Source organism: Hetaerina americana, unplaced genomic scaffold, assembly GCF_022747635.1.
Source record: "Hetaerina americana unplaced genomic scaffold, ioHetAmer1.1.p SCAF_10, whole genome shotgun sequence".
NCBI classification, from domain to species: domain Eukaryota; kingdom Metazoa; phylum Arthropoda; class Insecta; order Odonata; family Calopterygidae; genus Hetaerina; species Hetaerina americana.
This window is the reverse complement of record NW_027286070.1, coordinates 16,681,744-16,706,268: the sequence shown is the minus strand read 5'-3', so window position 1 is coordinate 16,706,268 and position 24,525 is coordinate 16,681,744. Positions and strand designations below refer to the sequence as shown.

The 24,525-nt window shown below is 38.6% G+C and overlaps 1 protein-coding gene across 1 annotated transcript in view; it reads left to right on the top strand.

The window, feature by feature from the left end:
* Positions 1–24,525, top strand: part of LOC139700268 (anoctamin-7-like) — a 540,106-nt gene that overhangs the window by 491,157 nt on the left and 24,424 nt on the right. The window contains exons 7-8 of the mRNA XM_071598904.1: positions 12,249–12,417; positions 23,065–23,278. Coding sequence (XP_071455005.1) covers positions 12,249–12,417; positions 23,065–23,278 — 383 coding nt within the window. The remainder of the gene's footprint in view (positions 1–12,248; positions 12,418–23,064; positions 23,279–24,525) is intronic.

Sequence of the window (24,525 nt, the reverse complement as noted above, 5' to 3'; positions counted from 1 at the left end):
TGTGGATTGTTGTGTTACTATTGAGTTACGGAACCCATACATAAACCATACTTAAACCATAAACACAGTAATCAACCCGAAGATTGGTTTGGTTGGTGATGGTTGAGTTTACCCACTACTTATCCCGACGGCGTGTGAATTCAAACATCAAGGCAGAGGACCCGATATTTTTCCCTGTGCCTGTTATGGTTTCCCTCCGGTCAATGGTTAAACGCTCTACCGCGACCCATATATATATATATATATATATATATATATATATATATATATATATATATATATATATATATGTGCTTTCTTGGTGACTGCTTCTTAAAGTGTTTGGTTTTTGAGCGGAGTACCCCGAGTTTACCCCGATTGAATCCTTTGCGTGGCCTTGTCTAAAAAAGCGGATCTACCATTTCATATTTAATTATATATTTAATGGTTAGAAAATGAGTCCTAAGATGATTATGTTTATAATTCATGTTTACTTACTTCAAGTCTTCTTTTCTCGAGGAAATCTTCTTTTCAACTTCATAGTTTATATTGTCTGTTTATAATTAATAAAAAATTAGCAAATGAATGAAATTAATGTATTAAATCTATTTCAAATTTTAACAATTTGAAGCTAGCTCTTTCGCAGATTGCATAGTCTACCAAGTGTTAGATAAAACGCGAATATTTATCTTCTAACTGTTCTTATTTCATTATATCTCATGATGTTCTTCTGTTGTTACTTTATCTGTTTATGCAACAAAAAATCGTACAATTGTCCCAACAACTGTCATAATGGTTATTCGAGTTTGTTAAATCGAAGTCTTTCCTTCTTTCAAATATCAACCTTCTAAACTTCCCGAATACACAATGCTCGAGCTGGGATTCCCCCAATGGACAACCATTAATCTGTTAGCTTTCCTGTACTCCTGAGTCGCCCAAAAGTTTTCGCTGTGTCTGGCTATTGATCGACAGGGGTTACCAGAATCGGTGGAGTGACGTCACATTGCGTCCCGAGTAATGGTATGTTGTCCTCGGCGCTGGTCAGCAGTGAATTTTATTTTAAACAATCTTTCCATCTAAAAACAAAAATCTTTGAAGAAGCGTACATCTTGGACGCAATATCACGCTCCTTTTCTGCTGTATGGATATATCCTATCTCTTTTACGTGATGTAAGCACTTTTTCTTCCTCTCTCGGTAATGGCGACCCAATTTCCGACTAACCCAAAGAATTGTAAGTGAAAAAAATCAATGAGAATGTTATGGAGGGAGAGAGACAAAAAAATAAAGGCGTCGGGTTAGTTGTTACGTGTTTGTCTGTTGAGTCAAAAGTGTGCTTTTGCGACCGACAAAATTTATTTGGGCGGTCTGGCGTGGTATTGTGTGTTGGTGCGGTAAGGGTGAAAGCGAAGGGTTATCCTTTTGCTTTCTTCTCAAAAAAGGGAAAAGGCCTCCAGGAAACGGGAGATTTATTTTGTCGCGGGTCGCAGTGTGCTACTGAGAGAAAGGGGAAGGGGAGTTTTGTGTAGAAATGACCTCAGCTGTGGGGGAGGGATTTTTTCACGGGGGCAAATGGAGAGAAAGTAGAGAGAGATGAATGCTTGCTGCCCTCGCGAATGGAGAAATACGTTCGTCGATTGTCTCATAGGGGGAGAGAGGGGATTAGGAAAAGTAAGGATTTCGCAATCGGGGTGTTTTCTGTTTTGTAGAATTCAGTTTTTTTGGGGGAGATCTGCATAAACTTTGCTTGGATCGTTGTATTTCGTTTTGTAATATATTTAAATGTGAGAACTTCAACTTGGAACGATATTTAGGAAACTAGCTGAGCAATTTGTACGTGTGTATCCCAGAATGTAAAAAATACCAACTACTTATTAGGGCATTAACAGAGTTTTAAGGTGGGATCGGTTATTTTACTTGTGCCACCATTCGCTTGCTAAAGAAGTAGGCAAACGTAGACTAACTATTTTAATGAAACACCAGCGCTTTTTAAAATTAAGTTGGTGCACCTCCCTGCCATCGTTTTTACAATATTGTTCCTCCGCTTGCGAGCGACAGTGACTTTAAACCTGAGCGATCTCTCTTTTCCATTGACGCACTCCCTTTCTTCGTTCGAAAAAGTAAACCGAGCTCCCTGCTGTTGCTTACATTTGCGTTTACACGATACCCCGCAAGGGCATGTGGCAGGGTCACGGCGTCACGGCGCCAGCCATATATCTTACAACTTTTTGAATAAATGTAATCGCATGCACAAAAACTCCTACAAATACACACGTGCACCATACAATAATTGGTGTGATTTTATGGTCTTTGAGGAAATAAATTCGAGCTTCTCGGCTCAATTTTGTTGTGATTGGCTGTCATTTGATGGAAGTGCTTGCATTGGTCTGTGACAGTGTCTATCTCTCTTTTATTTTATCCCGGTGGTGGAACTCGCTGATGTAATTTGGTGCCATAGTAATTCCCTTGATGTCACGAAAAACTCAGTTGTCCTGTACATTTCTGAAATACTGTCTTTCCCGCTCTCTTTATGAATCTGGAAAATTCGAACTGAATTTCTCCACCATACCCGTCACGCTTGCTCTCTTCTCGTAGCCATTTATGACAAATCTAACGGATTTCCTCCAAAAGCCTTTCCTAATTCCCCAATGAACTTATTCTCCCATGGGTTACAAATACCCCCCTGCTTATTCCAAATGTGAGCTAATAAAGTGGAGGAACACACACTCTCTTGCCTTTGCATTGCATTGTCCTACAGCCCATCTATTCAAGCCTGGCTCCTTTAAGGTTTATCCACATAGTCTTCGAATGTGTATGCCCCGTGAAATGTCTTATGTCAATGTAATACCCAAGAATTTGACCTCTACCAAGGCGTTTAATGCAATCCCCATTATTTAATATTTTATTTTTTTTCTTTTTCTTCTATTTCAAAACTTAATTTCGGTAAAATTTCTGTTACTTGATTATAACTCAGTGTCTCAGTCTGATAACATTTTCTGATACTTCCTTCTAACCCCTAGTCCTTACAATACTACAATATCTGTTCTAAATCACCTGAAAGTGGCCCGCAATTCCCCAGTCTCATTCATACTCTATAAATCACTTTCCCTTCTGCAAGTAATACGACCGTGGGAACTTGGGCCGTCAATGTACACGTATATAATGAAAGATATGGGCCCAATAACACTTCGTTGTGAAGTCTTTCATTCCTCTCCTCGCTTAATGATCTCAAACCGTCGACGACTATATTATTTTTTACTGCCAGATAAGAGGTCCCAAAACCAGATGGTCACTTTCTGATTAATTCCATAATAACTTAGTCTGTGAATCTATTTCTCTTGAGGGACCAAAAATAAGGCTCTCTTGAAATCTAAAAATACAACATCCACCTATGTATCCTCTTTTCCCCAAATCATGATATCATAAATAAAAAGATTCAATTGCGTTTCGCATGATGTTTTTTTTCTAAATCCATGCTGATGACTGCAGAGATGTTCATGGTTTTGAGAAAAGCCCTTAATAAGATTTTGCAGGATATAGATCGTAAAGAAATCGAGCTGAAGTTAACGAGAGTCCTCCCTATTGCCGCCCTTTGTAGAGGGGGTTATGTGAGCTAGCTTCAATTCGTAAGGTATTGAGCCATCTTATATCGAGTTGTAAAACCCTGTTTTTAAATAAGGTGCGACGTCTTTCACAAGATGCTTCGGTAGTCCATCGTGAATTTCTTCCATACTTGGAGCTGTGTTTGCTTTTAAATTGTTGTTTCATTATTCCTCCCTGGGACAATAATAGGTAGCACATGAGATCGAAAGCTCTGTGGGGGAATTTGGTATTTTGCACTCATATTTTTTTCCGTAGACGTCCTGAAAGAAATAGTTTACGAGAATATTTAATATTTTTAGTAGAATATTTGTCATGTATACACTCTCTGTAATGATTTCGCCTTTCTCTAACTTTAAAGAATGCGCACTTCGACGATTTCCTGGTATTCCCATGACGCGGGGATAAATTAATTTAGTGTTATCCACTAAATATTCGAATAACATTTTCCTTATAAAGGTACGTAAGACTTTGCGCATAATCGTTCTCGTTTTATCTCCTCATTTCCATTATGAAGTATAATTGCCTCATTAATTTTATTCACTCTTTTTTTAAATTCGAGCAAACTTTTCTTATCTACTTAAAGGCGCTTTTTTTGTACCACCTTGGTTCCTAATGACCGTTTTGGCGTCTGTATAGAATGAGTCTCTATCCCGTCGTGTATTAATTTGAAGGCGTTTCTCAAGTCTTTTCTCTACCATCATTGTGAGTTTCCAACCTGAATGATCGCAGTTCATATTTTAATTTCTCCCGTTTCCTATTAAAATCTCTTATTTTGAATAAATTGTTTGTGCTAATCTCAGAGGTCTAAGACAAAATATGTTGAGTATACTGTTACTTTGTGTCAGCAATTTAAGTATTACGACTTTTAAGAAGAATGTAGTGAATATGTTGAAAATATTTTAAATTAATCGCGATTTTTCTTCGTGATCATTGTCTCAATTAATATTCGGTAGATTAAAGTCGCCGGTGATTACTAATATATTGTTGTTATGTTTGGTGAAAAGTGTGGATGTTTGGTCATTGAGCTTAGCGAGAACATATATGTTGGACTCAGGTGATATGTAGTAGAATGAGCGCATTCTTGCCTTCTGTGATTGCAATCTGAAAACTTTCAATAACGCTGTCGTCGCATTCTTAACATAGCCTTTTGAGTTGCTGTGAGATGAATGTGACTCCTCTCTCAGGTGAATTAGATCTGTCTTTTCAGACGATGACGAAACATCTCAGAAAATTATTACTCTCTGCTATATCTTCTAAGAGCAAAGCTTTCATTTCGATGACAATTTCTACCTTTTTACTTTCAAAGAAGTATTATGTAGCCAATCTAATGAGAATTATCCTTTTTACCAAACATTTTATGAAGTGCACACATTATAAAGTGGTCAGTCTTGAAGAAGCTAAGTTTCTTTGGATGGGAAGTAGAAAAATATGATGAAAGTTTTAAAGAGAGTTCTTGCTTTGCTTATGTAAGACCACATTTGGAATACGCAGCAAGTACGAGGGTCATCCGGAAAGTAGTACCCGTTCGTGCCGCATGAAGTGCTGACGACGCGAGTAGCCGCTGGACGAGGTCAGATAGCTTCAGTGGCTTGTCTGCCTTCTCTGAGCCAAGTTGCGTGACGCTAGCATTGCCTGTGTTGTTTCTGTGATTGTTTACAATGTTTAAAAAAATTGAGAACGCCGCCAGTTGTGAAGTGAGGGCAGTGATTAAATTCCTCAATGCAAGAAACGTTCGCCCATGTGATATTCATCGCCAATTAAAGGAGGTGTATGGAGACAATGTAATGGACGAGTCGTCTGTTCGGCGGTGGTGTCGCAACTTCAACATGGGGAGGGGGAACACACACGACGATGAGCGTTCGGAGAGACCGTCTGTCATTACAGACCAACTGGTGAGCTCAGTTGACGAATTCGTGAGGAACGATCGGCGCGTCACAATTGATGACATCTGTGAGCATTTTCCCAATGTTTCTCGAACAATTGTTCATGAAATTGTTAAACACCATCTGCATTATGCAAAAATTTGTGCAAGATGGGTCCCTCGCGTATCTCAATGAGCTGGCGGCGAAGGACTATGCAGCAGGAATACAGAAACTTGTCACACGTTATGACAAATGCCTTAATTTGCTTGGAGATTATGTTGAGAAGTAGTTTAAAGTATCCTCTTTCAAATAAAATTTTTTATGTTTGTTAATATTTACTTTTGTGTCTTTATTTCACGAACGGGTACTACTTTCCGGATGACCCTCGTATTTAGGACGCATGGGCGAAGATATACGTAATTGAAGGAATAGGAAAAAATTCATAGAGAATACGCTGGAGGTGTTTAAAATTGCTACGAGAAGATTACAATAGTGACGGCTATGTTAGAGTAATTAAGTTGGGAGACTCATGATTCATGAAAGGAGCTGGCAAGTCTTAAGGACTTTAAGAAAAGTACAGGACACCTGAGTTTCAATACAACACCAGGGAAAAGTATGTGTAACATGGTTCCAACTCATGCTGGTAGATTTGACAAACCGGGTTGAAATAAAAGACTAATAGAAACCGTCCTTCAATTGCAGATTCAAGCAGGTAGCTCATTCTTAACTCAGAGTCATAACAATATCGAATCTAAGCACTCAAATATGTTTGTTTGATAAGCAAAATTCAACGAATTATAGAAACACTCCCATTATTGCGTGAAGTATGTGGGCGTGGGTTCTCCCTTCTTCTCGCGGTGCTACGCAAGTCGTCTAGCTCTTTTGTTCATGCATGCCGGTGGCAAATTTGTGCACGTAACACCCCCCGCCATACTCCCTCACCGTGCACCTGGAATTTGCTCCATATTGGACGACATTCCCGTCCTTGAATGGGATACCATCCCCGTCCCCCGACCTTTCATCCATTCGGGACACGTCAAAATATTGCACGGAGAAAGTCATTTATTGGCCACATTTTTTTATGTCCGTTGCCTTCGTCCTCTCATTGACCCACATAAAGCTCGGTCCCTCTATTCCGGCAGAGCGATCGAAACCACCCACAACCTCCCGCCCGTCACCCCTATTGTCCGACGCACCCTCCCACATCCACCCGCCTTCCCCTTTTACCAGGAAAGAAATAACGCCTCCCCTCCTCGACAGTCAAGGTCAGCGCTCTGAACGTTTCGCGATAGGATGCGGGGGAAAGGGGGGAAGGGAGGTCGGACGAAATGGCTGTCGGCGCGACGACGATTTCCGGTTGGAGGCAGTGGGGCTGGCCGGAGATTAAAAGACCCTTGAGGGAAGCGTTTCATTCCAGCGGTCCCCTTTTCCGCGCGCGTGCGTCCTCCCTTTTTTGCGGTGCCCCTCACTCCCCCAGTCATCCCGCCTTTTTTTTTCTTCGTGTCCGTGTCAAATGAACTCTCTTTATCGTCCCCGTCCGGTTCTTCGCTGTCGCAACGCGCGAGATACGTCGCAACGTATGTACTACGGTCAGAGAAACTGAACTTCTCTCTCGCGTCGCGGACGACTGCTTTAAAATTTTACAGTCCTATTGGGCTAGCGAATAATTTCGTTCTTCTAGCAATTTGTAGCTATTGAGGGTGGCGTTTGACTGATGCAGTAATTTGCGCCATTTGGAATGGATGAGGGGCAATTTGGTCGAGGGTCGATTTTCATGGAATGGGGAAATGAAGGATAAAGAGAAACTCCGCGTCTGCATTAGCCTACTCTTGAAGAAAGTCTCCAAAGGGTCATGCAGTTTAATGTCCCTTCCCACGGACGGCGTACTCAAAAGTGCTATCCACATGACAGCTGAGGTGGCCCTATGAAAATTTAGGCCACGGCCGGTATTCGAACCGTACCCCTAGGGTGGGCATCCATTGCATTAGCCCCCTCAATAACGTGATCGCCAATTTCGTTCTTTTCATCCTAGTAAGACTCATGGAAACTTTTATCGTAGCCAATTAACAGTAAACTCATGAAGTAAAGATAGCTGCAGTTTGAAATGTCCGTTGAGTTTGTCAATTACCTAGTAAGATGTTGCATAATGTCTATCGCACTTTTGTAAATATTTTTTTTTTCAAATTATTGAATATCCATTGAAGAGGATCTCGTATCAGGTCCTTAGATCAACTCCTAACCTCACTATGATATTTAGACTTACAAAAATGAACCGTCCATTGCCTAATTCCGAACGACTTAAGTTCGGGATTAGGCAATAAACAAAGACAAAATTTTATTCCCAACACGTCAAATTTATAACCAATTGAAAAATGACTGAATTTAAGTGTTCTAGAGCTTACTACTGTTATTTTTTGAGAAAAATGTTCTGACTTTTGCAGTGAAAGCTTCGCATTCGAATCGGTCATTAAAATCTTTGAGGACACTGCTTTTCCGTTTCATCCTACCTATGCATTTTCATCTTGAGGAGTCATGGTTCACATCTACGTAATACTCAGCAATCTTCCGTAAAAATCGAACGGTTAAACGTTCTGGCATCAGTATTCATAAATCTGCTTTACGTTGCAACTATTTCCTTTGACTCATTGAATAGTTGGAAGAAATTTTTTTGCAGTATCATGTGATGAATACAGCTGTTTTACTTCCTAAGATAACTGTCAAAAGGAGGTATGCCCAATCAATATATAGTTTATCACTGTCGAAGAGTTCTTTATACTGTCCCTTTTCTTCGTCTCAACCTTAACAGTTTAACTTTACGTTTGTGGTACCCTGCTATTCTAAAAACCCCCCGATAATTTAATGTTTGCTTTTAATGATTGCTTGACTGTTCTCACACAAATTGGACCAAGTGTAAAAATATGCATAGTTGAAGATAATTTGAGAAAGAATAATTTCTCCGTTAAATTGTATATTATTCAATGAGTTTGTCAATCATTGCAATTTAAAAGACCACTGCACTTTGAAATATTTGTGCCGGTGTTTAAGGATTAAAATAACCACAGCACATGTCTTTTAATCTATGCAGCTATGACACGTGATTAAAGTTGGGATTCTTCATTGAGTAGATGATTACTCCAATATTGGACCACCCTGATTATTGTAATAATAAAAAATATAGCTAGATGAACAGTCAACTCAGCCCAGTAAATGCTGAAAATTAGTTTTAACTTTGACCTCAGTCCTCAACTCATTCTTCTGACCTTATTTTGGTAACCGATCACTATTTTAATATGTGAAGGTTCTGTTTTTTCTATACGCGAAATAATCGTGTGAAATGTAATTATATCAGCACTCTAATTTAAAATGAATTAATGGCTATGAAATAAGTGAGTGTAGTTGATTAAAACAACTGATGCATCAAACCTAATGGGATAATATGGAAACGTACTGATCTTTTATGCATATTGATATATAGAGTGAATATGTGAGAGTACAGAGACACACAAATCTTGACTTGCATGTGCGTGTGTATCAAACATATGCATATGAGCTTGATGCACACGCATTTACGAGGGGAATTCAATAATTAAAAGGTATCAAGTTCTCATTTAAAACTTTTTAATGCATCTTTACTTTTTTTCAGGGGTATTAGTTGGCAAAAGAATGAGTTCACTTATGATTATGAGATATCTAAGGTGAATGCCATTAAGGAATTTCGGAAGGCGTTAAGCGATTTGAAAAGGAAAAGATTAACGGCAAAGTTGAAAGAGAATCCGATACCATTTTAGTAGTACGTTGGAGAGGTTCTAGGTAATAAATCTAAAGATAATTCACTCAAAAACGAAAAAGGTAACCAGCAGTTTCGAAAAGTCTAACTTATCAAATTCCTTCTTTCAAAGCGTCTTCAAAAAGATCTCACAGAATACCCCCGATAGCTTATCAAATCGTGCCGGCCAACCGATCCCCAAGATTGAAATCTCATATAATGGAATAGAACGTTCCCTGCAAAATATTAAGCCTCATAAATACTCCGGGGCCGATGAAATAGCCGATCGTATATTTAGAGTTAGCGTCGGAAAATGCACCATATCTAGAAATAATATTAAAGAAGTGCTAGTGGATCAAAGGTTCCCAGAGATTGGAATGCGGCTGATGTAACACCAATATTTTAAAACGGATACTAGGAGGACCTGGGTAATTGCAGGCCTGTTTCCCTCTCACCCATTTCGTGCAAGGTAATGGAACATATAGTTGCTAGTTCGAGCTAGTGAGACACCTCGATAATCAGAAGTTATCAATGAAAAATCAGCACGGTTTCCGAAAAGGTTGATCCTGCGAGACACAACTTGCCCTTTTTGTTCATGATATCCTTACCACGGGAGAGAGAAATGTTCCAGTGGACGCGATTTTTCTAGTTTTTAAGATAGCGTTCGGCGAAGTACCCCATGGTAAACTACTCTAGTGTTCTCTGACCTCTTTTATTCCTATAAATTAACGGCATTGACTCCGTAGTTACCAGCATGATGCGTTTGTTTACCAGCGATGTAGAGATTTACCGAGATATCCGTAATCCTGAAGACACAGCCGCTTTATCAGCCACCCTAATGCTAAACAACGTTGATGCGACACTTGGCAATTAGAATGAAATTTAAAGAACTGCGTAATGATGAGTTTTTGGAAAAAAAGCAATTGCCTCCCGAACGCCTATTGCATCGAATTGCCTCTTGAGTAGATTCAATTAAATGCATAGGCGTTGCCCGCACTCACGTTCTCTCCTGGGTGAAACACATACGGGGAATATGTGGACAAGCTCACTAAAATTAGGATTTATTAGAAGAGTACTACTAAAAGTGATGAAAAAGTCACAGAGAAATGTCATTTGTCGCTGGTTAAGCCTTATTTAGAATATGCTGCACGTATATGGGATCCTCACGAAGTAGGATTGATTGACGAATTGGATCGCGTAGAGGATATATTTTTGTAAAACGTTGTAATGATAGACTTAGTACGGGGTATCCATAATGCAAGAGGAGCTAGGCTGGAAGTCACTCAAGGAGCGATGGTTAAATCATAAATTAAATCTCTTTCATAAAGTGGAAGGATGTCTCTTTAATAATAATGCTGAAAATGTCTTATTATCCCCATCACAATATGCTAGGCGAGATCATGTTATCAGAAGTAAACGATGTGGGCTCTTGGCGAAACGAGTCATTTTCAGCAAGACAACGACCGCCCGGGCGACCCAGCTGACTAAACTAAGCTAAGCTTTGTCACCTGGGCTAACCTGACCAAGCTTCAAGAATTGGGTAGGAAAGTCTTACCTCATCTCGCATACAGTCCAGGCCTTACCCCGTCTGATTTTTACCTGCTTGAACCTCTCAAAGACACCTTGTGTGGAACAAGATATGCCAACAACGAGGAACTCAAGGAAGCGGTGAAAAATTGGCTTCGGGGCCAATGGAAAGAATTCTTTTGCGAAGGAATAAGGAAGCTACGAGAAAAAATGGGACGAGTTCATTAACGTTGGGAGCGATTATGTTGAAATATAGGCGAAATTTTGTTAGAATCAAATCAACCGCTTCTGCGTTTTAGTTATTTGTCTCGTTCCTTATGGAATGATCCTCGTAAGTAAAGTCAAAAGTAAAATAAAAATTAACGAGAGCAAAAACAACTCTCTCTCATATTCCGGTGATCCCAGGTTAACTTCGGCAGGGTACAAATCACACCTCGCAGTAAGTCTTCGAACCCTGCTGAAGGTGGCAGGGATCACCAAAATATTGAAGTGAGTTGTTTTCGTTTTGGTTAGTTTTTTAATTTTTCTTTTGGCTGTGATGAAATGCTTGTGCATCAAGCATTATTGAACGCCACAGAGGTGATACACACTAACATATAAATATATTTATATATATATATATATACCTGTATATATATGTACCTATATATATATATATATACATAAACAATATAAGAACACATAAAAAGAACACTCACACTTCATTTCTGAATAATTTCGACGGAAATTAGCTCCGTCTTCCTCGGAAGAAACAGTAGTACTACTGTTTCTTCCGAGGAAGACGGAGGTAAATTCTGTCGAAATTATTAAGAAATAACGTGTGAGGATTCTTTTTATTTGTTCTTATACTGTTTGTTGCTGTCCAAGTTTTTTATTCAACACTTCCGTGTTACTTCGACGAAATCATCTATATATACTATATATATATATATATATATATATATATGCTTTCGTAGACGTAACACGGAAGTGCCGAATAGTACAATACACAGTAACACACAATATAGAAACACAAAAAAAGAAGAACACTCACACGTAATTTCTTGATATTCCGACGGAAACAATCCGTCTTCCTCTGAAGATATAGAAGTAATGACTGGTTGTCTTTTTTTGTGTTTCTATATTGTGTGTTACTGTGTATTATATATATATATATATATATATATATATATATATATAAATATATATATACACACCTGTATATATATACAGGTGTGTATATATACAGGTGTGTATATATATATACACACCTGTATATATATATATATATATATATATATATATATATATATACATATATAAACTTGATTACAATTTAGTTGATTAAAAGTAAGAATGGATTCATAAATGCTTCCCCGCAGGAAATAATGAACCCGGCTGGGCATTTTAGCCCCTCTGTCGAATATTGCTTTTCTTTAATATCGGGTGCACGGATTCCGGTCAACACCTGATGAGATCCCCTTTGAAAGAGCTCTTTTTCAACTAACCGTGTGCAATTTCTCGTTCCGATCAGGTTTCTCGGGAGCGAGGACAGAGACGGGTATTTCACGAACGTCCAGCGGAGCCGGATATTGCACGAGATCCTCTCCACGTGCACCTTCGGCCGGAGAAGTAAGGGGGAGGTGGGCATCCAGAGGCTCGTCGACGAGGGCACCTTCTCGTCCGCGTTCCCCCTGCATGACGTGAGTACTCACCCACCGCCGACCGTCTGGAACAGTTACGAGCCCACCCTCCTTGGGCCTGGTCCCCACGTTTCATATCAATTGTGCACCCGCCAATGGCTCAATCATCAAAGTCAAACTACCTATAATAGATAGGTTGTGCATGATTCTGACTACCGTCATTCAATACGTGTCGCGTGAACTTTAAATTGCTTATCCTACATTACTTCCTTCTCTTGATCTTTGCATCTTCTGCACCGCCTTCCGAAAAGCTTATTCCCTTCGATTTCCTTATCAAAAAATCTCTCCTCTATCATGGCCTGAACATCCCATTTCCATTCAATATTTCCTTCGCTCATTTCTTCTGCCTTTTTAGGATTTCCTCCAGGAACTTCCTTTGCTTTTATCCTCCTCTTCCATATTTAAAAATTAATCGTTAGTCCTGACCCCGACCAACCAACTTTCTCATTCGTGAAGGATTCTCGGGTCTTCCACCGGGTCAAGGGTTCCATATTGGCCGACGTTTCGATGCCCGACTCGTGCATCGTCTTCAGGGTTGATCAACCCTGAAGACGATGCACGAGTCGGGCATCGAAACGTCGGCCAATATGGAACCCTTGACCCGGTGGAAGACCCGAGAATCCTTCACGAATCAAATACGCCGGGAAAGCACCAGATCTAACTTTCTCATTGATTCTCCGTACATATATTTTAGAAGCATTTAACTGATGCTCAATCTTTTGCTTCCAAGATCATGTCTCCCATCAATTCAGCAGGGTTCTCCATTATCCAGTATTTTCTAATATTGTCTGTACCAAGTGCCGCTACCACCAAGTCCCTTTTTCTTGCAAGTGCTTATTTTTCCAGCGCTGGGTGTGTGGAGAGGAATTGAAAACGTTAGATGGATTTTAAGAGCACCAAACGAGGAGTTACTAGGCATGGTGGGGGAGGAGAGAGGGGCTTCACGTTCTGCTTCAACGGAAAATGTAGCTTCCAAGTTCTACAACACTTTTGTCTCATCATTGAGCGACACCTTTGCTGTTGGGTCAATACTCTCTAAGCATTCTTTTGAAATTTCGGAGCAGGGAATGGAATACAATCTTATCTTTATTGTGCTGCATGTTAGAGCAGAAAAATAAATACTGAAGTTGCCGGCGATCGGGTTGAGGAAATTTCATTTTTCTTATCTTTGACGAGCTGCCTTGGTCATTATTCCTTTTAAGCCATTATTTGGCATTTTCGAGCGAAGTTAATTCAAAGATGCTTTTTAGTTGTCGTGTATCTACATTTGGAAATAAATAAAAAGTGTTTACTTATAGGTGAAAAATGAAATCGAGAAAATAGGGGAAGATATGCGCAAACAAAAGTCTTCTTTCTTACCAGTTATCGACGACTAGACTCTGCCATTTCATTGGTTTGGTTTATAAAAGAATTGATGTAATTCTCATATTAGTTTAGTATCATCACTGTCAAACTATTTAACATTTAACAAACTATTTAACATGCTTGCATTTTTTACATTAAAAAATTATATAAAAGGGATATTTCATTAATTTTAGTCAAGTATAGATCTTGCTAATTTTCTATGATAAAATTTAGACCCAGCGTTTTTTATGACTATTTTTATATTTTAAACCGCTGCCTTATTGTGATCTTATCAACTTTTCGAGCTAATATTTCTCCTATGAGTGCATCCGTTTATTTTATGTCTAACAACTTCTCAGCTTTCTATATTTTTGTGCATTCTTATACGTTTGCAAGGGATTTTGTCTTTTTTATCTCAGCAGTAAATAATACAGCATAGAATAAGAAAGTTCGACTACTTTGTGGGGAGGCTGAAAGAATGGAGAGTTTTGAGATGTGGGTCTGGAGAAGAATGAAGAAAAAAAGGGCGGAAAAGAAAACCAACGATGACGTTCGGGGCATGGTAGGGGAAGAAAGAGAACTATTTGGAGAAATTTGAAGTAGGCAAGAGAAGTGGATAAATAAGATACTGGGAGGCAATGGGATGCTGAAAGTGGTTATGCAGGGGAGAATGCTGGGAAAGCGGATTAGGGGAGGAAGGGAGAATTGGCAGTTTGGATGGAATTAAAGGAAGTTGAAGTTGTACAGAGCTAAGAATGAGTTGTTTTAATAGTTTTTTTATGGCCTAAGGATATTTTGTGCTATCTAATCAGGACTTGGGAGCGAATTAGGGTAAAACGCCAGACTCCATAAATCCACTTACACGGTAGTAATACACATAATACACTAACTCGGTAGAATGACACTAAGATTGGTTGTGATAAGCGCTAAACATGAAAACTCCTTCTAAAAATATTTTTGGCATTTGCCCAAGCAAATGCTAAAGCTTTTGCATAAGCTGAAACTAGATTTATCTTTAAAAGCATTTAATTTTTGATGATTCATTTCTGAAACAGTTATTTGAGATTATTCTAGAAGTAAACATGCACTTAATAGTTCCAATCTATGACCCGAGAAACTTGGCTTATGTCGATAAAACCAAGAGAAGATTGCAATCAATATTAATTTTTAAACATTAAAATAGAAAGAATATTTTTAGATGAACTGTAATGTAAAACAAGTGTCTCAGTAATTCAGGGAATGCCTTTACTGCATGCTGTATTGGATAAACTTCATGACTCAATGTAACTTCCCTAAATTGATGATAGGAAATACAAATTTAGAATTTTCCTTGCGGCACACATTGAAGCATACACTTTTATGTTTGAAGAAATAAATATTGTTGGGATGCATTGTGCTTTTTATGAAAACGGAGAAGATTTCTGATTGGGGCAAATTGAGATCCATGAGAGTCATGCTTAATTGTTATGAGACTAAGTATTTTTTCATTCTTAAATATCATTAAAAATTCCCAAAAACAGTTATCCTCTTTGTAAATTTCTATTGTTCCATTTCTGCGTAAAAGGGCTAATAATTTCAATAGCCATACTCATCAGCCCAGGAAAATAGATATCGGCCCTATTTTTCTATGACTCTCGCGTTAACGAAGTTATTTGTGTTGCCTTATCGGTAGGATACTCGCAGCCTCAAGATAAAATATCGATTCGACACATTCCTATGGGATTGAATGGGTTAATTAATGAATTAATTAATAAATTAATTAATATTAATAATATTGTGGGTAGATCCATTGCAAATGTGATCTTCTATTGCCGATTGACGGATTTGTAGATTTTTTGTGGATATTTGATGTTCATACTGGCAGAAATTAAGCGATTTTGACGTCTGGGCAACATATGGCTCGCCACAACTGCGTTTGGACTCGTGTGCTTGCATGTAAGTTCAAATGGTCTTTTGTTTTGCATATACATTTATTACTAAAATGTAGTATAGTGCAACTCAATGAATCATATTTGGCGGGAGCTCTACTGACTTTTTCTATCACGCACGCCACGTGCGGAATCATGGCGTATGTTTCAGTTTTCCATATTGTCCATTAATGGTATTATTCGTGGCATTAATTTTTTATTCTAATTTCCGTACTCAATGGATAATGGTTATTAATTTGTCTTTATCTCTACTCAAACCACCTGAAAACAATTCCTTCGTTCTAAATAATTACTTAAACTATATCTCGTAATTTTAATAGCTCATCTCATCGATTAGTACGCAATGGAAACACTAAACATGTTATTATTTCAACTATTATAACTATGCTCACGGCCGAGGTCCCAATTTTCTATTTTCAATAATTCTAAGAGAGGCTCTTGGAAGGCGACGACAGTGGGACACGCGTCTTCAGCCGCCAATCACCTAAATTGAATCGAAGTATGACACCATTTCCGATGGTCGTCAAGTCATTAATTTTGAGTTCATCTCCTAATCTCCATTTCGAACATACGAGGGTCATCCGGAAAGTAGTACCCGTTCGTGAAATAAAGACACAAAAGTAAATATTAACAAACATAAAAAAATTTATTTGAAAGAGGATACTTTAAACTACTTCTCAACATAATCTCCAAGCAAATTAAGGCATTTGTCATAACGTGTGACAAGTTTCTGTATTCCTGCTGCATAGTCCTTCGCCGCCAGCTCATTGAGATACAGGGTCACTCCTTCTTTAAGTTCTTCATCGCTGTCAAATCTTTTTCCTGCCAAAAAGTCTTTAAGCTTTGTAAAGAGATGAAAATCTGAAGGGGCCAAGTCCGGGCTATACGGTGGATGGTCGAAAGTTTCCCATTTGAATTGCTGCAAAAGTTTTTGTGTTATCCCAGCTGCATGAGGCCTGGCATTGTCATGAACGAGAATGACACCAGTAGACAATAGACCTCGCCGCCGATTTTGTATTGCCCGCCGTAATTTCTTTAATGTTTCACAATACGCATTGGCATTAATAGTGTCTCCACGGGCCATAAAATCAATAAGCAATACACCTCGTCGATCCCAGAAAATGGTTGCCATGAGTTTCCTGGTGGACAGAACTGTCTTGAATTTTTTTGGTTTGTTTGGTGAATGAGCATGATGCCACTCCATTGACTGTCGTTTACTCTCAGGTGATGCATAACAAACCCATGTTTCGTCACCAGTAATTATGCGAGTCAAGAAAGAGTCTCCTTCATCAGAATAACGTCCCAAAAACGTCAGTGCTGCAGCCATACGCTTGGTTTTGTGCTCATCTGTAAGCTTGCGAGGGACCCATCCTGCACAAATTTTTGCATAATGCAGATGGTGTTTAACAATTTCATGAACAATTGTTCGAGAAACATTGGGAAAATGCTCACAGATGTCATCAATTGTGACGCGCCGATCGTTCCTCACGAATTCGTCAACTGAGCTCACCAGTTGGTCTGTAATGACAGACGGTCTCTCCGAACGCTCATCGTCGTGTGTGTTCCCCCTCCCCATGTTGAAGTTGCGACACCACCGCCGAACAGACGACTCGTCCATTACATTGTCTCCATACACCTCCTTTAATTGGCGATGAATATCACATGGGCGAACGTTTCTTGCATTGAGGAATTTAATCACTGCCCTCACTTCACAACTGGCGGCGTTCTCAATTTTTTTAAACATTGTAAACAATCACAGAAACAACACAGGCAATGCTAGCGTCACGCAACTTGGCTCAGAGAAGGCAGACAAGCCACTGAAGCTATCTGACCTCGTCCAGCGGCTACTCGCGTCGTCAGCACTTCATGCGGCACGAACGGGTACTACTTTCCGGATGACCCTCGTATAATCGGCCATTTGAACTTGAGTGCAGCAGAGGAAGTAGAGTTGACGGCCTGTGCCGACCGGTAATGACCGTTTGGTACAGCAGTTAATGTTTCCCGTAAGAGGTTCTGAATGCCTAGGCGACTTAACGCAGATAATTAAGTCCTTGGGCATAGTAGTATCATTCGTAACTACTCTTCGCTGCACTTAAAATTGCGTTCTACTCCCAATTTCATTGAATCTGTCTTGAGATCTCAAAGTGCTGAATAGCATTTCAAAAAACTTCCAAGAAGTTAGAGTTTGACGATACAGGTTTTCTGTAATTTCTAATAAAATTGGGATTTACTGAGGAAGTAAAATCTTAGTAGATGGTTGAAAACCGTGCCACAGATTGCTGTAAAAGTAGAATTTGGACTTACAGTAATTGTAAGAAGCTAAATCCTGGACTTTGTATTGGTTTATACTCATAAAGCGCCCTACTTTTGGAGAGTTAACGCGACTAAATGTTGAAAAGTAACATGTGTGGTAGTGTTGTCGTTGCAAACGGAGATGCTTCTCGCGGCTTGGTTATTCCCTTATTGTCGTGTTTGTGTGTGTGTGTTGCCTAACAAATGGGGTGATCGCATTGGCGAAATTACTTGAATTATTGCATGATTATTTGATTAGTTGGATGATAATTTGTGTTAAACTTTATGCATTGATATAGGATAGTGAAACTACTTGAATTAAATATTTTATGATTGGGAAGGAAAAAAATGTTTATTTTTTTATTTTTTCCAATCACTATGGATTTTCACTGTCCCTGACTCAACCCCTAATGAAAACCGCCGAATGTGTAAGCTGTCTAGTAATGATAATTTCCAATTGTTAACCAATGCATGAAATTTTCCTTCTGGCTTAGCAATGTTTCCGCTAATCGATTAATTCGTAAATTAACCTATTTAATCCCATGAAAATGTATCTTGTCGCTATTTTACTGTCGAGGCTGCGTGTATCCTATCGATAAGGCAACACAAATAACACAAGGGAGTCAACTGGACTGGAGAGTTTGCCTCGAAAGCGTTGGCGACATCAGCATCCGAGATATTTTTTAACCGTGAACAGCGGAACTCTCTGAAAGTGAGTTAATGAATAGCTATCAGGAAGACGAGCAAGGAGTTACTTCTTATATCTAATGAGGAATTACTGAGAGCCCAAATCCTAATTTTTCGCCAAATTAAATCAGTGCGTGGTTTCCGACTATTCTCCTAACCTTATACTTCCTCGGGAAGTCTAAATTCCGCCGCAATTCACGGGAAACTTTTTTTTTTCTTTTTAGAAAAAGTAGGTACAATTTGTGAATACCCGAAGGTCATATTTGAGTTCCGAAATTCCCAGTAGTAGAACTATTCGGAGGATTGTTAAAAAGTTATTCAGAACTTTAAGATTTACTCATTTTAAATTATTTATTTTAGATTGGGGCAAAAATTTTAAAATATAAAATGTGTATGACTTCTTCCTTTCTGGGTGCCCAAATGGGAAGAAGAAGTATGACTGATTTTTTTTTAAATTAGCCCAAAAAAATGAAATGTTAATAAAATATAAAAATGAAGAAAACACAAAATTAATTTTAATATCAAATAATAATATATATTTTGAATTCTCCTTTCTTACTGCAGAAAATTTTTCCCCAAGGTTATGAAAACAGAAAACACTTCATAATTATATCTTTAAATTTTTATTTAAAGAACTACTTTTATTTGTAACAATCTTTGGGCAATTGCTCCCCTGAAAAAAAATGTTACGATAAAGGAAAATAATAAGAATAGAAGAGGTGACAATCAGATTTATTTGGCCGTAAAAAATGGCTCATATAACTTAGTATATATCGGGATTGCTCGTCGTTTGTATCTTGAATTTAGACTTTACGGTTTATTTGGATCTTGCTTTAGGGGTTGGCATTACATTTATGCACTTAGCACGAAAATGCTTCACAGTTAGCATACCTGTAGAATGTAGCAGTTTATGATAACGTTCGTCACGCCGACCATAGCTGACTGTAATTGATGGGATGTCACTAAGATGCGATGGTAATAAAGCCTGTAATAGATTCATTGGTCGGGTCACTCCCATACAGAATAGTTTGCCTTTCATAAAATTCAAAATTAATCGTACCTTAATGCCCGACCCCAATTTTGAATACTTTTTGTCCCACAAACATAAAATTGTCCTGCAGAGTGTATTGCGGTCTCTATTTCATGTTAGTGAGACTATCATGAAATTTGACGCGACTTTCGGCTTTCTTTCTGGAAAACCATAAAATAATTGTTGTTCATTGATGAACCAGGGTAAAGGTTTGCAAACCAGATGGTCCCAGGTCTTTTTCTCGGGATGAACATCTTTTAACATAAATTAATTATCAAACAAAGTGCCCTGGTTTGAACTTTAATCCGTCATGAGCCATGCCAATTATCAGGGCTGATGGTAGATTTAACGATTCCAGCATTCGGGCAATAAATTTATTTAAAAAACGGTGATTTCTTTCGATCATAACGCGCGGGATTAGGACGTAGTGAAATTCACGTTGGTATTATCTCACTTGTATTTTTATCGTTGTGTTGCATAATTTCGTGACGTACATTTTATGTAAGGAAGTATGTTGGAGACTTCTAGAGTGTGGGAGCGGAGGTACAGAAGGAGCGGAGGTACAAACTAAGAAACATTATCGTCATGTGAGGTGGGTGGAGAGATTACGTAGGTGTTCGAATTCCATAGAAGATTAGAAAAGTGGACGTGGAAGACGCTGAGACATTGTTGCTGCCAAACAGAGAATGTTGAGTTCTTGGTGAAGGGTTAGGAAATGATGATGGTATTCGCCACGACACGGGAGAGATACGTTGAGCAGATGATGAGCACCTACGAAGATGTTATGATGGCCACTCATGAAAGCATCAATGGCACTCACGTACGGCAAGAGTTTGTATTCATTTCAAGAGAGTTCTCATATTTTCTCATACCAAAGTAAGCACTAAGGTGTAGACACTCCATGCAAAATTAGAGTCCTTTAAAGTTGTGAACTAACTATTCTTCCTTCTACCTTAGAGGTAAAATATAGAAATACTCCTAATTCAGGTCCTTAAAGGTGAGAAGTTTCGAGAGAAATGGTTTTAGCAAGATTCATGGCACTCCCGATAGCTCCAAAAAATACGGCTTAAGCTTTGATCGTTCCAGAGTCATTATGTACATTCCCTGAGGTTCCCATTCCGTAATGTGATTAACTCTAGGACTATTTTTTTAAAAAAACTGCAGAACAAAGTACCAACGAACCTCAAGATGTCTTGTTTCTGGGTGAGCTGCACCCTTGGATATCAAAAATCAACCCCAATCTTCGATTGATGTGGATCGGTGAGTCTTTTGAATTGTGCATGTGACACGAATAGGGTCGTTGACTTCAGAGTCCCGAGTTCGACCCAGAGAGTTAGTTAAAAAAAATACCTCCTATTCAAAATCGTAAATTCGCTAATTCTATTCGTAAATAATTCACCTTTCTAAATTTTGCCGTACTGTGGACAATTTTGCATCGTGTGTAGCTTTGAAAAAATTCTATAGTATACATCTGTTGACTAGCAGATTAGAAAAATAAAATCTCAAATTAAAAGGATAAAAATGCTAGAAAAAATGTTAAGCAATGTTCTGGTTAAACTGAAAATATATGCGGCGCAAGGCTTAATTCAGGAATTATTTCTCACTATTCACAAAATTTACGCAATTTTTATGCTTTATAAATTCCATTACGTCACGAAGCCAAGGCCTGCGGTGTGAATTAAGTCGAATGCGCCTCGAAATATAACTCTTGTGCTGTAAGCTGGCGGTTTTTAATTATTACTTGAAAACATTTGATGGAACTGCGATAAATTCCTCAAGAATAAATTTTCGGTTGTCGCCCACTCATGTTCACACAAATACAAGAGTTTTCCAGTGAATAAAAAACGCTCACCTTTACAGAAGTTTGAACCTGGATCCCTCGATTTCCGGCCGTGTGCTTCTTCTTACTGTGTCCATCAATGGTTCTGCGTTCGAATTTCGGTTTAGGCGAATAATTTTTGCGCCTTGACCTTTACCCATTTAGAGACTTCAAGATTTTAAGCACCACTTCGCTATTATTTCACAAGAACACCCGATCTTCCAAGAACTCCCTCCTGGACCCCGTTTCTGAATCCCGCTTTAAAATTGTGTGACATTATTTCCACAGCTTTGTGGGTCACCTTCAACTGCAGCCCTCGCCTCTTTACAGCAGAAGTAGGGGATAGAAAGCAATAAAGCTTGTGGCCCTTTAATCTCCTTCCGATGCAACCCCCAGGGACTATTCCCCCATTGTAAACAGAAGCTGGCCGGTCGCTTTCGGCTTCCCTCGACAGTTACTATCCTCGCCTTCCGCCACTCTCCTCTTGTGCTTTACTTAGCTCAACCTCTCCGCTTCGTCGGATGGAGGGGGAGGGTGACCAATGGGGTGTGAGAAAGGAGAAAGGTTATCTTGCAGCTAAGAGCCCTCAATCTCTCTGGTATGTAGCCGTCCAAAGGAGAGTGTGTTGGTTTGTTGGCTTAGCTCGGGGATCCTGCTTTCAACTTTGCAGACGGATAGGCAAGCAGACGGGAAAATGACATCTCGAGTGGGGTTAAAGGGTGAAAAGAACAGCTCTCGTGTTAAAGGATACAGAGAGAGGAGCCCAAGGAGGAATCCCTTAAGTAGGTATGCTTCGTTTTCTGGTTTTGGACCACTGACCAACTTAAATTTTTGCCGGCTCTAAATGCTCTCAAATAGTAGCGTTTTTCCATTATCGACAACCTTGGGAATATTTTTTTTTCTTCCAAGGTGAGTGTAGAAGATTTTTTAGGGTTTTTCGCTTTAGGAAATGGCGCTTTAGGATATGCCATTTTCCTATTCGTCTTAAAGTCATAAGTGAGATATTTATCCATAAACTTCCAGCAACCATTAATAATTTTTTTTCTTCTGTCGCAGTTTATATGAACTTTATCTATGTTAATTAGGCGTTTGCGCACATTTTCAATGCAGGAACTTTAACTCTGCGAGGGGAGTGGCAATTTCTCTACCCTACCCTCCCTAAATTGCTGATCTGTGGATCGTTTTAGAATGTGCTCCAGCTCATTTTTATCATAAGAAGCTTGCAAACCTGAAGTCCTGGTGATTAACAACAGTTGGCGACGGGAAGAGTGCGAATTTTGGAGAACCCCTTTCTTTTCACTATAATGGCGAATTCTAATGTATAAAGTTGATGTTCTCTGGGATTACTAACAGTATTGCATGTAAACTGTCAAGTAAAGGAATAGCTGTTTGAATTCAACAATTTCTTTATTATTTTTATATGAATGGGTTTTTTGTTCCGCACTAGGGAATTAGCTGTAGATTATGCTTTAATGGCTGTACGTTTTATACTTCATAACTCATGCGTGTGAATTAACAGTAAATTTATTTTCTCCTCTATAAATTAGGGCCCATATGAGATTCCAAAACACTTTCAGAACAAGGACAAACGGAAGGGGAAGAAGACAATCAGAGGCGAGGACCACCATGAAGAAAATCTGAACCCAAGGCAAGTCTTGTACCAGTACTGGGCAAGATGGGGCATGTGGTACAAGTACCAGCCACTTGATCACATACGGGCTTACTTTGGCGAGAAGACTGCCATTTATTTTGCTTGGTTAGGTAAGTGAATGTTTGTGTAAATATTAGTGAAAATGTTGCTATGGAAGCAAATTAAGAGTTCTCAAGACTTATCATACCCCTTTGGATATCGTCATCAGTATTTCTCCATTAATGTAACTTAACTGCTGCTGTATACATTTTCCTTTTTAAATGTTGAGACATTGGTATGCCCCAATATGCCCTCCATTGAACATCCTTCTTCAATTGGACCATGTGATTAGCCCTTCTCTCTTCCCAATGAAAACTTTTCTTTTTCAATTAGATTCCTAGAAAATCAATCATATCGTATCCATCTGGTTCTTTTACTAATTATACTCCATTTTGACTTTTCCTCCTTTATTCTTTTTTGTGCTTCCTTGTTTCTCACTTCCATTAGTCAATGTGACTTCCAGCATCAACCTTTAGGACCATGCTTTGAAGACCTCTGTAATTTTGTCTTCTCTTTAATTGCACATGTCATTGATTAATAGTTTTTATTCCACAAGAGGTAAATCGAATCTAAATACTACTTATTGTAGATTGTCATCAACTTACAACACATTTCACAATATGAACATACGACTGTATAACTATCTGCCTACTCAGTTGAAATCAGATGGTATCCAGAGTTTCAAGAATAGGGTATATACCTGGTTACTTGCTCACCCACTTTACTCATTGGATGAATTCTTTTGTGACAATCTTCATCACATTTAAGAACTTATGTTTATATATTAAGTAATATTATGATTGACGACATTTAATATGGTTGTACCATTTTTAAAATGAATAAAGTATTATTATTATTATTATTATTATATTTTACCTAATTCTGTTATTAAATGCTTTCTCTTTGTTTCAAAGTTAATCCTCTTTGAAGGAAGTAATTGCCTTTTTGTGGTACCTTTTCACCTTTGATATGTATAGACATGGATTTTCTTTGGGGCTCAGGAATTCTCTTGGTAGAGTGTAACTCAGGCCGAGGAATCAAACAAGGCAATATTTTATGACACTTTTGAATTTTCGATGCCTCTGTAGACTGTAGTCATTTATAAATATTTCATAAGTTTGGCCAGATATTTCACGGTGGTAGATGCAATGAAAAGGGAGTTTTAAATAAAGTTAACTTGTATTAACTTAACATACTAATATGAAATTTCTTAATTGAGTACGACGTTTTATAGGTGAAATTTTATTATTGTGTTAATACCTGAAACAGTATACATTGAGAAACCCATATTAAATGAATTTTTCATATCAATAATAAT